This window comes from Budorcas taxicolor, chromosome 24 (genome assembly GCF_023091745.1).
Source record: "Budorcas taxicolor isolate Tak-1 chromosome 24, Takin1.1, whole genome shotgun sequence".
Taxonomy (NCBI): Eukaryota; Metazoa; Chordata; class Mammalia; order Artiodactyla; family Bovidae; genus Budorcas; species Budorcas taxicolor.
In genome coordinates this window covers 15,825,848-15,839,105 of record NC_068933.1, presented here as the reverse complement: position 1 = coordinate 15,839,105, position 13,258 = coordinate 15,825,848, and the positions used below count along the sequence as shown (strand labels likewise).

Genomic DNA, 13,258 nt, shown 5'->3' with positions numbered 1-13,258 from the left:
GGGAACCTTTTCCTGGCTTCGCATCCCTGACCTAGTACTGTGGCCACGATGTTGCTTTAATTTAGGAACTGAATCTAGTTGTGTTCCATTCATCTGGAAAGATCATTTCGTTTTTGTAATTGATCTGGATTCTCAACTCTAATTGGTGGGGGGATTTTTATGACAGGAAAATTGGGAGGGCATTTGCATGATAGGATTTTTTTTTTTCTCAGATGTGGCCGGAAGATGCGACAATATTTAAGTGGCCTGACATCTACTGGGTGCCTTGAAAAAGCTATATATTACCATTTTCAAATAAAATTTTAATTCCCCATGTTGTCTGATAGTCTCCACCACGGCTGGTTTATTGAGAATTTCTATTCTTATGAGTCTGCAAGCTGTATTGATAGGTTTTGTATTTTGTATCTTGTTCTGTTTTGGAGATGTTTCTTTTTTTTTTTCTTTCAATGTTCTTTTATTGAATAAATCCCAGGCAGTCCACGGGTCACGCTTGCTTCGTGTCAGGATACAGCAGGGAAGAAAAGAGAGTCTCCTGCCTTCGTGGCGTGTAACTGTCTTGTCTGTCATCTCCTTTTAGCTAAGGTAGTGGATCTTGATCCTTGTCTCTCCAAAAAGCCGTTGGAGGAGAAGCCGTCTCAGCCGTACAGCGCCCGGGAAAGCCTGTCCGAAGTGCACTCCCTGAGCTCCTTCCAGTCGGAGTCGTGCGATGACAATGGTGAGTAAACACGCATCCGCAGCGCTCACCGTCCGCAGCCCCGCTCACGTGACACAGGACAGGGACACAGTCGCTGTTCCATCTCAGACGGTCTTCACACTTCACTTCCGACCACAGTTACACAGCCTTGCACGAACGTCCACTGGGGACGATGTTGAAAACGTCCTTCATGCTTAGGAATTGGAACGGTAGTGACTGGTCATAATAAGAAAGAAAATGTAACTGATTGAAAGATAAGCTCTGTCTGATCAGTTAGTTCTGCATCGACCTTTCTTCCATGACAGTGAATGCTATAGAAGTTATGTGGATTAAAAAAACAAAACCTCGTACCAGCTTCCTTGAGCACACCTGCGTTGCACACACGCTCGCACCCCACAGCCCTAAGAGGAGATGCGATAGTCTGACACGGGCAACTTGAGCAGCACCTGTGATTGTTACAAGGTTCTATTTGTCTCTCCCCACCGACTCCCTTGCGGCCTCAGCTCCCATTTGGATCAGAGCGTACTGACTGAGAGCGCAGTTTAAGAGATTGCTAGTAAGTTGGATTATATTCCTAATGAAGAAAGTTTGACAGTGGGATCTTTGCTGACAGTTTTGTTTCTTTGAGGGTGAATGGCATTGATAAGCAGCTTTATCATATTAGCACATACCAGTAGAGAAAACTCAGTATCCAGAAATCCTATAAAATGAATTTTTAGTGGAAAATTTTGAATGTCAGAATTAGTTTGATTGTAATTTTTTTGCATAAAAATGCCATGTGTAAACAGTTAGTTTATTGATGGAAGGAAATAACTCACTAATAATTATTTGTTTTTAAACCCAGAGTAGATGGTCCATAATACACTGCAGAGACCATTTCGAAACTAAGGATGGCCATATGTGTGTTCCATTCATTCCTGGGCCATTTCAAGCATGTTATATATGTATGTTATATATGATATGAAGGTGCAACAGTGTTTATTATTAAGCGATAAAGTATTTGGACAGAGCTCTGCTTATCGAACCAACAACAAAGTAGAATTCTTTCATTAGGTTTAATTCTAAAACATTATAGAGTTGCCAATTCATATAATAATTTATATCTTTGTCCTTAAATGCTCTTCATAAATCTCAGAATTTTGCCAGTATTTTCTTTCTTTTCCTAGGTTTTTTTTTCTTTTAACTGAAACATCATTCTTCTTAATAGTCCTAGATACTTTTAATAAGCTATGGTCAAACTAGTTATGAAAATTAATTGCCAGATAATACAATGTGAGAAAAAATATACTATCCAGGAGTGTCTTTATTTTAACCTTTATCATAGTTTTAATCATTATGAATCATAAATTTGAAGCCTGTATTAAGAGTGTATTTAAATCATATTTCTAGTCTTCTAAGGCTGTTGTAATTACCTAGTGGCTTAAGACAAGATAGATTTGTTACAGTTCTGCAGTTTAGAAGTGTGACGCGTGTCTCAGCAGGCTGAAATTAAGATATCAGCAGGACTGTCTCCTTTCTGGAGACGCCAGAGGAGAGACCCTGTCCTGTACCTTTTCCAGCTTCTAGAACCTCCCCACATTCCATGGCTCATGGCCTCCATCTGTCAAAGACAGCAACACTGCCCCTCACCGGTCTGTCTGCTGTAGTCCTAGCTCTCCAACCACAGCTGGGAAAGTTGCTCCCCTTAAGAACCCTTGCGATTACATGGGGGCCGCACAGATCATGCAGGGGAGACTCTTCATCCCAGGCTCTTTAACTTCATCACATTAGCAAAGTCCCTTTGGCCAAGGATGGTAACCTGTTCCCAGGGCGAGGATGTGGCCTTTTCGGAGGCTATCCTTCTGCCTATTACATGCACACTTACTTATCTTGGCATAAATACTTTGAAACAGTTTAATAGAGGAATGAAAAGGGGATTTACACAGGAAACAGCCAGGCAGACAGTCTGCGTTTCTCTGCTGGTATGTTAGCTCACCAGCTGTTAACTCGTTTGCAGAAAGACAAGAAAATTGGGGTGGAGTACAGAGAACACAGACAAAGACATTTTTGTATTCATACTGCATATTTTAACTTATTATGCAGCTCTTAATTTTTTCCCCGCAAACAATGTATGAGTGTATTAAATGGACCCAGAAAATTGGCTTAGCCAAGTATTTGACTCTTTGAATGCGAAAGCTTTTGCCCATGGGATGTTAAAATCAGGGTTGTTTTGTCCTGACTTAATTCATAATTGTAATTGTGAAACAAATTTATGGCTGAAAGTTCTTTTCCTAAATTACAGTATAATATGGTTACTCGTTACTCTATTCCTTTGATTAATGATAACAAATATATAACTTGATTGGAAAAATCTGAGACATATAAGGAACAAGTGCAGAGATCATGCATAATTATATAGCTATGTTTCAAGTATTCACGTCATTAAACTATGAGGTAGAAACTGTATAATATGCAGAAATCATATTTAATGCAGTTTCCTGACTCACTGAAGGTCTTTCTAATTTACTGCTCTTGTGCCTTTTCACAAGCTTCCATAGTGACTGTAATACACCTTGTCAATGCTGTCGTTGACATAGTGACTGAAGAAGGTATAGTTGTGTGTGTGTTCTGTGTTGGTGTTCACAGTGACTGTCCCTGGAGTGGTGTGCTTTTGCTGTTGTAGTGTTGTACAAAGTCCTTATGTGATGCTTCTGAAGAGGTTGAATACTTTTATGCTGTTCAGGTGTGTCCATTCATAATCCAGAGGTGTTGCAAAATATCGTTATATATGTATGTTACGTATGTCTGTGGTCTCTGTTACTTTTTTGTGGTTCACAGTGAATTTACACAGTTGCCAGAAGTCACCCTAGGGTCTTGACAACTGCCTTTACAGGGAACAGTATGAAGAAGTTAAAAGTAATTCTAATTATCTAAAAAAATGTTTTAATATAGAAAATTCTCTTCATGTGAATAGGAGTAAAACTAAGTATAACACAGCTTTTTATAATTGCCTATACCTGACTCTTTCCTTTTGTATTTTCCCGTATGGTCGAGGAAAATTGTAGAAGATGATAGAAGGCAATATTTTTATATTTGGTTGAGTAAAAATCATTTCATAGGAAGCTTTATCTGTTCAAAATTTTAAGAAATTCCTGCCTTAAATTAGTTCAAATTAGCCCTCCATCAGGGCACTGGAATTCGAGTTATCACATTGCAAAGTGCACAAGTATTTTCAGATTAGAAATCAGCTCACTGTAGGGCTTGGGAAAAGCTTAATTGTTAGGCCTTAACTCCAAGATTTCTGATTGAGCAAATCTGGTTGGGGCCCTGGGAATGCACATTTCTAACCAACCAGCCCCCAGTTAATTCTGATGTTGCTGGTCTAAGAACCACTTAGAGAACCACTTGGAGAACTACTGGCCTAGACCACTGGGAGCCCAGGAAGCTTAGGGAATCCTTTCTGCTGGGATAACAAATAGGTTTGCTGAGACATAGGTGAGAGAAGGATGCTTTCAAGCCAAGTTTGATGGGGTGCAGCTGACTCATTTCAGTTACTGGTGAGCCTTACACTTAGTTTCCAAGAAGTTACCATGTCTTTACTTGGTGTATCAGAAGGGGATCTATATTTTGTCTACTGAATCTTAGTTCTCCCATGATGAAACCCTAATATTTATATAATATATTGACTGAATTTAAAGAAACAGAATCGAATAGTTCTTTCATGGCAGTCTCTTTCGTTGAAAAATATCTTTGACATATTAAATATAAATTGAGTTTAAAATGGAAAACTAAGAATAATGGAATGGCTGTTGAGTGAACAGAAGTTGTCAATCCTCCTTTTGGAAAGAAACTACCACATTTTTAGCAGGCTTTTAAGAATAGTTCCAGAGGTAAATATTAGCTAAATACTGGCTTACTCATGTTTTAGAAATCACCACAATTTTTTCAGTTTTTGATTTAAATTCCTAGAAGAGAACCATCAATCAAATCTTATTTGTTCCAAGTTACTTTATCACTGGGTTTTCAAGAGCATCATTGAATGCACGGAAAGCATGGGTCTAGTTTAGAAAATTACTAGTCATTTATTTCCACAGTAAGAATTACAGTGATAGTCCGTGGTTAGTGCTTGACCTACATTATCTGATTTAATCCTCATAATACCTAAGGGATTTCCACCTCTATTTCAAAGAGAAGAGGCTGAAGCTTAGCCAGGGTAAGCAGCCTGCTTCACGGTCACGTGATTCACGTTGACTCTGCCCTATGCTGGAGCTCTGTGTGCAAAACAAGGACTCCAGGAGAGGGAGAGGCCAGACAGGTTTGGGTGGGCTCAGGGTTAAAGTCAGCTGACGGTGTCTCTAAGGAAAGGTGGACAGTGTGAATATAAAATCATGTTCAGCTAGGGCAAGGGCTGGTGAGGCCTTCTCTTAGCTGTTCACCAGCATCTAAGTGTGCGCGTGGTCCCTCTGAATTATGGGCGTGTGAAGGCTATACTGTGCTGCAGAGTCTGGGTCTCTCGTGTGCCTATAGTTACGTCTTTTGCATAATCGCCTAAGCAGCCTGATGTTGCCCAGCCTTAGGGGAAATGATTTTGCAATATTTCCCAGTGACATGAGGGGGTCATTTAAATTCCTTATCAGTTTATTTCAATTACTCCTAACAAAATTTTGTGTTTTCAGGAGTAGCTTGCCAGAAACAAGGGAAAGACAGTAAAATCCTGTCCAAGTTTCCCGGCCACATCCCTAGTTCATCATCCTTCATCTTCTCCCTCCGCTCCCACGTCCCATTTTATTTGTGCTACACAAGTTTCTCACCGTTTGGGATTTTCATAGATAATGGCATAGAAGGCACAGTACATGGCTGACTGGGCCGTTATAAAACGGTTTATATTGTGTTATGGACTTATCTTTATTGCCTTTTCAGCCGTCTTTCTCTTTTAATTACAAATGTTTTCTTTTCTCTCTACTCTGCAACCAAAAGAGTCTTTGGCTGCTCCTGACCTCAGCAAATCAAGAGGTGACTTATGCATGCCAGTTATTCATTGATTTTTCACTAAACAAATGGGCGGAGACTTGACCCAGTGCTGACTTGCTGCACGTGTCTGTACCGTAACTACTGCGTCCTTGTTTGTGGCCTGCATTCTAAACACGCCTGCCTCACCTTCACTGGCTGCCAAAGGATTTCAAAAATCCTGGGGTGGGAGGCTACCCCCAAATTGGAAGGTTTTTTTTTTTTTTTTTAAAATAATTATACCTTTATATAGTTGAAAATGACCCTTAGTCCTTTTTAAAGAAACAAAATTACTGTAGTTTATCAAAAATTTTTACATTTGTATTACATCTGTCAATGTTTAATTGCCTTTCGTTTGATTTTGAGGCATGCTTTGCTATGTTACTAAATTAATAAAATTTATTGTCTTTCTGAGGACTCATGGAAAATAGTACAATTGCAACATTAAGTTTATGACATTCTAAAGGAAATTTACTTTAAAAATTTTGCATGCTAGTGATTACTTTTATTATCTGAAAGACACATTCGTTGGTATCTTTTTTTAATGACAAGTAGTGCAGATCAGGTGACATTCTTGAGACGCCTTTCGGCAAGGACAAAATTTCTTTATCAAGGCCCTAAGGCTGAACTAACACTCTTCTTCATAGAGGGCAGAGGGTTCTCAATGACTGCAGGAAAGCTGAAAGGATGATTGGAATCGTTTGAAGGAAAGTGCATGTCCTCTAGGCGCTAGCATACTGCTTCTTCTGTTAAAAAACTTAACATTTCTTTGAAAGTTAGGTACTTACCTAAAACTGTAAGTCCTGATTTCAGGAGCAGAGCCTAACTCATAGAGGGTCTCAGAACCTGCGCAGGAGGGGAGGGGGTCAAAGCAGGGACCGAGGCTTGCCCCGACGGTGGCCCTGACGTGGCCCTCGGTGCGCGGGGGATGGATGCCTTTGCGCCTGTGCGTGCTGCATACCCTGGGCCCTTTTCTGCGGCACACACGCTGGGGAGGAAAACACTTTAACATCTGGTTTTCTTTTCCAACAAGGGTATCACTGGGATACGTCGGATTGGATGCCCAGCGTTCCTCTGCCGGACATCCAGGAATTCCCCAATTACGAGGTCATCGACGAGCAGACCCCCCTGTACGCGGCCGATCCCAACGCCATCGATACAGACTATTACCCCGGAGGCTACGACATCGAGAGTGACTTCCCGCCCCCGCCAGAGGACTTCCCCGGCGCGGACGAGCTCCCGCCCCTGCCCCCCGAGTTCAGCGACCAGTTCGAATCCATACACCCGCCCAGGGACGCGCCGGCCGCGGGGAGCCCGGGCTCCGCCTCCCGAGGCCGGCAGAGGTTCCACCCGAACCAGTACCTGCCCAGCTTCTACGCCGTGGACCTGTCCGAACCTCAGAAAGCCGGCGCTGGCGACGGCAGCGCCCGCAGAGAACCCTACGCCCCCTACCCTGCGGGGTACCCCAGGACCTTTGAAGCCCCCGCAGTGGAAAGCCTGCCGCTGTCGGTGTACGCGTCCACAGCGTCCTGCTCCGACGTGTCCGCGTGCTGCGAAGCCGAGTCGGAGGTCATGATGAGTGACTACGAGAGCGGAGACGACGGCCCCTTCGAGGAGGTGACAGTCCCTCCGCTGGACTCGCAGCAGCACACGGAGGTCTGACCCCGCAGACTCGCCCCCCGCCCCCACCCCCCCAAGTGCCTGAACCCCAGCGAACCTAGAGCGATCCCTGCAGCGGATGCCCTGCCCTGCACCGTTCTCTGCAGCAGCGCTTGCGCCCCTTCTTTCGGGGAGCCGCCCCCGGGCATGGCTGCACTGAACCCCCGCCCGCGCCTCCTGACCTGTTCGCCATCGCCAGTGCCCTGACCTACTGTCATCAGATGCGGTTGACGTCCGCCGCTCCATTTCCAGACTTTTTTTTTTTGTATTTACATTCGTCCCGTGTTAAAACAATGAAGCGAAAATCAGCTCTCCTCTCTGTCGTTAGCATGATTCATGTATTTATATAGATCTGATTATTTTAATTTTCCTTTTTTTTTTGTAAATTTTATGTACAGATTTGATTTTTCATAGTTTTCCTCTAGATTTTCAAGATGACTTCGTACATTTTGTTTTTGACCGGATTTTGGTGGTGTTCCTGTCATTTACCTAGCACCCTGATTTTTTTTTTTTTAATATAACCAGGGTTTCACTCTGTCCTTTTCAGCTGAAGTAGGACATTTCATTCATACATTTCAGTATAGTCATTCATTTCCAGCTGTACATAGGATGAGGACAGATCTGATCCATGAACATGTCTTAAATAAATGGGTTGCTGTATTTTAGGATTATAAACATTTTTCATTATTGGAAAGTGTAATGAGGACCTTCTGCAGAATCGTTTAGAACCAAAACCACCACGACACAATTTTTATAGTGTCTGTATATTTGTGATGCAAGGTCTTGTAAAGGTTTTTACTGAAAACTACCATTAACCAGTCTTTCTTACTGACAATAAATTATTAATAAAATACTGTAGCTTTGCTCTCTGTTTTTTCCTCCGTATTTATACTCCTGTTCAGGATTCAGTTAATGAATTGAGAAAGAAGGGTGGATGGATATAGATGGATAGGTTTTTTTGGCTTAGAAGTGATGTCTCTCCCAGTTGCCAAAACCAGACTGTACTTACAGATGTTACCACTAGGTGGCAGTATATGGCCACGTGATACCGCTCAAAACTATAGGTATAGAGGCACAGCACTCTTTTATATAATAAACATTTTCTAACATTAAAAACGGAGAAGGCAATGGCACCGCACTCCAGTACTCTTGCCTGGAAAATCCTATGGACGGAGGAGCCTGGAAGGCTGCAGTCCATGGGGTCGCTAAGAGTCGGGCACAACAGAGCGACTTCACTTTCACTTTTCACTTTCATGCATTGGAGAAGGAAATGGAAACCCACTCCAGTGTTCTTGCCTGGAGAATGAATCCCAGGGACGGGGGAGCCTGGTGGGCTGCCGTCTATGGGGTCGCACAGAGTCGGACACGACTGAAGTAACTTGGCAGCAGTAGCAGCGACATTAAAAAATTTTTTTTCTTATACATTATTTTATTGCTATTACTTGGCCATAATTCCAGTGCATGTATAGTTTTCACCTATTATTTATATCACAAACAAAGCTTTCTGTGAAGCATTTTACCTTTCTCTTGTCAAAACATATCCTACTTCTATAGGATTTAAAGTGAAATCCAGAAGTCATCTGCCATGTGTATTTATAGTCAGGATCCATCCCTCTGTCCCACAGCTACTTGTTCAGTACCGACCACGTGCCAGCCACTGTGATAAGAATTAAAAAGAATCAGGTGTTCCTATAACTTTGCAAAGATGCATTTTCCCTTTTATTAAATGACATATTTAATACATAGAGTTTAAACATCAAAGAGAGCTAAAATATGTACAACCAAAAGCAGCAAACCTCACGTTTTGCTGAAACCACTTGTAACTCTTTATGCTGTTTTTCTCTTCTTTCCTTTGAAATTTTTAAGTGTATATTTCTCGAGTCACTAATTCTCGGGATTGCAGAAGATGATGTAACCTATCAAACCTCTAAACCTCTAATTCTCTTGTTAGCCTCCCGTATTGTTACAGCTTACTTTTCTGGCTTCATTCATTCATAATGTCTTCATTGCTTTGAGGATGTAAATATGTACCACAGAGGTAAGCAGTATATGATGTTTCTTTCCATCTACTTTGCAACTTTCTATTTTTCTTAATTGCCTTAACTTTTCTCTTATTTTTAAAAATTTTGTTAGTTTTTATGTATTTAAAAAATCTTTTTGATCACCTGCTGAGTGTTGTTCTATATGGACAAAAATTGCTCTGTCATCTTAGATTTTACACAGAGAGAGGATGGATGACAAGGGGAAATGGTAGATCACTAAAATACAAAGCAGTATGGAGTGATGAGCGTTAGGGGGAAACTTAGTATGTGGGAAGGAAAGTGATGGGGAGGGTTGGGGATGGGAGGTATATTTGTGGAAGACCTCAATGGCAAGCCGGTATTTGAATAAACAGCTGAAGCTGATAAGGGGGAATGATGCCAATGGGGCCACCTGGGGCAGCAGCATTGCTGGCAGAAGAGCTAGTGTAAAGGCCAAGATTAGAAGGTTAAAAAAAAGGGAAACAGGTGTGATCTCTCACAGATTCATAAAGTGCCTCTTGGGATGTGGCCAGAACTATGAGAGGACCTCTGCTGATATCCAGAGGTCTTACTTTAAGAATTCACTTCTCCAGGGAAGGGACCTTCCATTTCTGCTTGAGAAATACTGTTGCTCTTATTTTAAAGTTGACTGGATGGGAAGACTGGCGGTTTTATCATGCACTTAGTCCCCCAGCTCTCATTCCAGGGAACAGTCCTGCTCAGAACCGAGCTGAGAGGCTGGGGTCTGACAACTTGTATACAGCTGAAGCAACCCGTACCCCTGGGACCCACCCCATTCATTGCCCGTTTTCCAATGAGAAATCATTGCAGGCTGCACGACCTCTCCAGGTTGCAAGGTCTGATTCCTCCCCTGCGAAGGCAGGATTTATCACTCCCCTTACCACCCATCTTCACACGCTATAGTGTGCTTTACAGTTGCCACCTCTTACTTGCTTTGAAACTGGGGTTGCTTTTTAACTTTTTCTCCCTTTCCCTGTCTTGGTTTTTCAAGAGAAGAAATACAGTCCTCTGCCATCTTAAACTGGAAGTCTGGAATATGCTCTTAACCATTGATCCCCAGTGCCTAGAAGAACATTACTGTTAGTTCCCTGTGCTCCACTGCGAATTACCGTACATATGGTGACTTAAAATACCCCCCATTTGTTAGCTCCAGCTCTGCAGGTCAGAAGCCCAGCATGGCATGACCAGGATCTCTGCTCACATCTTGCAAGGCTGAAACCAAGTTTTCCTCTAGGCTGTGGCCTCCTAAGGTCTGGGTCCTCATCCAGGTTTGCATCTTGTGGGCAGATTCAGTTCCCTGGGGTCATTGAGACATAGGTCCCCATTGTCTTACTGGCTGTACAGCTGAGTTTCCTGCTTTCTCACTGACCGAACCCACTCTTTTGGCAGCCTCTGACTCAGGTTCTAGCTCTGTGACCCTCTGATAACTTAGTAGCTTACACTTCAAAGCGAGCAGAAGAACTTCCCTCATGCTTCCCATCTCTGACCTCAGTCCCTAAGGAGAGGACTCACCTGATTAGGTCAGGCCCATCCAGGATACTCTGCCGTTTGACTAATTAAAAATCAACTGATTAGTGACCTAATCATGGTGATTCCCATTGTATTTGCAAATCACATCTTTCCTCAAGGGGAAATTATACTATTACTCCCCAGGTGGGGTTCTTGTGGATCACCTTGGAAGTCTACCCACCACCATTGGCACTCTGTCGGTTTTTATTTTGACAATACTTTGACCTTCCAAAATGTTATACAGACCATATTTCAAACTGAACACTATTAGCATTTTTTTTTTGAGGCATCATCCGGAGCTAGTTAGAAATGAATAAACAAATTATATAAAGGTCTCAAATGAAAATGGTTAACGTAACACCAACTATATGAATTAGTGTTGAACACTTTTATTACAGAAAAATTAAGCAACCACATAGAACTAGCATATGCTTGTCCATTTTTTCCTTAAAAGACTCTTATTTCCATTACCCTTGATAGGTATAAGTCAGGGTCTGTCACTTTCCCCAACTAGATTTCAGTTTGTTTGTTTGTTGCCCATTTAGAGTTCCCTTGCAAAATTCAGCTGCCTTAGAAAATTCTACTGCGTGTTTCTGAGCACTTCTAAATGTCATTTCCATCTGGATTCGGTGTTTTATGTATATTTTTTGTTGATGTATTTGAAGGCCACTTGTTGTTTGCCACATTCTTTGTCTGCTGCCTTTGGAAATTATGATTTAGTTGAAAAGAGATTGGCAGACTAAGTATCCATTAAAAAAAAATGCTAGTTCGAAACATTTGAACTTTTGAATTTCGATTTTGGACTGGCTTTTTTCACTTCCGTCTCTAAAATTTAGATTTATGTGTGTGTGATGGGAAGAGTCTATTTACATTAGGTAATTGTGCTCGTTAATTTATTTTTATCATAAAGTGTGTGGAGCTATATCTCCTGCAGCGAGTGTGAGAGACGTTTTCCAGGTGCTGAGAGACACCCAGCGCCTTTCCGGAAGCTGCCTTAAGCTTTTTGGGTTTTTATTTGTGACAAATAAAAGAAACAGGCCTCCTAAGTTCGCATCCCTTCCCAAAGAAACTAAGCTTCACCTAGGACTGGGGGGTCGATTTTAAAAACATGGTGAAGGAGGAGAAAGGAAGGGTGACCCAAGACACACTCGCTATAAATGAGTAATATGAGTTCAAAAGCTGTTGTGTACTCCTTTTAATGAAAAGACTGAATTAAGCTTTGAGGAATCAGTGCTTTGAGTTGCCAAAATGACCAGTTACAGAATTTTGCCTGCTGCCGTTTACTGATCATTAAAACGCGAATTAGTAGCCAAGTTATCTACAAGGGTTAGGAGAAGCTTTGACTCTTTGAGTTCTTTTCCTTTAAGAACGTTGCTGAGGGACTTCCCTGGCGGTCCAGTGGTTAGGAATCCACCATGCAGTACAGGGGACACGGGTTCAACCCCTGCTCAGGGAACTAAGATCTCTGGGGTCCCATGTGCCGCTACTAAAGAATCCAGAGAGTCTGCGTGCCCAAGTGAAAGATCCCGCATGCCAAATATTTAATAAAAAAAAAATGCTGCTGAAAGAGAGTTCCTCTCCTGTAACGTGTTTGCTTGTTCACAGAGGGTTGCTGGGTGTGTTCATCCCTGCTCCTGTCTCATAAATAGCCACTGAACTTTCGCTGCTCTGCCAGGCTCTCAACATCCTCCTTGGGGTCTCTCTTCTTGGCTTCCTCTGATTTCTTATGAAGCAGCTTAGTTCAAATTTTTAATGTTTGAAAACATCTAAATATAAGCATCACAGGAGATAATCAGGGCTTCCCTGGTACCTCAGTCAATAAAGAATCCGTCTGCAATGCAAGAGACACAGGTTCGATCCCTGGGTCTGGAAGATCCCCTAGAGAAGGAAATGGCAACGCACTCCAGTATTCTTGCCTGGAGAATCCCATGGACAGAGGAGCCTGGCGAGCTTCAGTCCACAGGGTTGCAAAGAGACACAACTGAAGTGATTTACACGCTTGTACCCAGAAACAAATCCATTATTGTTTTGTGTGTGTAGTCTGATTTTCTTTTCTCAGTGTGCTACCTAAGTTTGATTTACAAACTTGGTACTTTGTATCCAGTTTTGCTCCCTGCTTTTCACTGCTTTACCATGTAAATGATCCTTTTTAGAAAATGCCTTTTTAAAGAGTTTCATAGAGCATATGAAGAACATAATATTTCTATGTTTTTATAGAGCATAATGTTTCATAATATGGATTTAGAACCTATCTATTTTACTGTGCTTAATGATGTTTATGATTTCTCACAGTGGTCCCAACATTAATGTCTTTTTTAATCCAATATTAATGTCTTTGTAGATTCATTTCTTTTCCTCTTCAGGACAG

General features: G+C 41.9%; 1 protein-coding gene across 1 annotated transcript in view; it reads left to right on the top strand.

Moving 5' to 3' along the window:
• The window catches only part of FAT1 (FAT atypical cadherin 1), a 106,505-nt gene extending 98,389 nt beyond the window's left edge, over positions 1 to 8,116 (top strand). Inside the window, exons 26-29 of the mRNA XM_052661434.1 lie at positions 578 to 715; positions 3,223 to 3,282; positions 5,651 to 5,686; positions 6,714 to 8,116. Of these exons, the coding sequence (XP_052517394.1) occupies positions 578 to 715; positions 3,223 to 3,282; positions 5,651 to 5,686; positions 6,714 to 7,342 (863 nt within the window). The 3' untranslated portion in view covers positions 7,343 to 8,116. The remainder of the gene's footprint in view (positions 1 to 577; positions 716 to 3,222; positions 3,283 to 5,650; positions 5,687 to 6,713) is intronic.
• Positions 8,117 to 13,258: the final 5,142 nt, after the last annotated feature.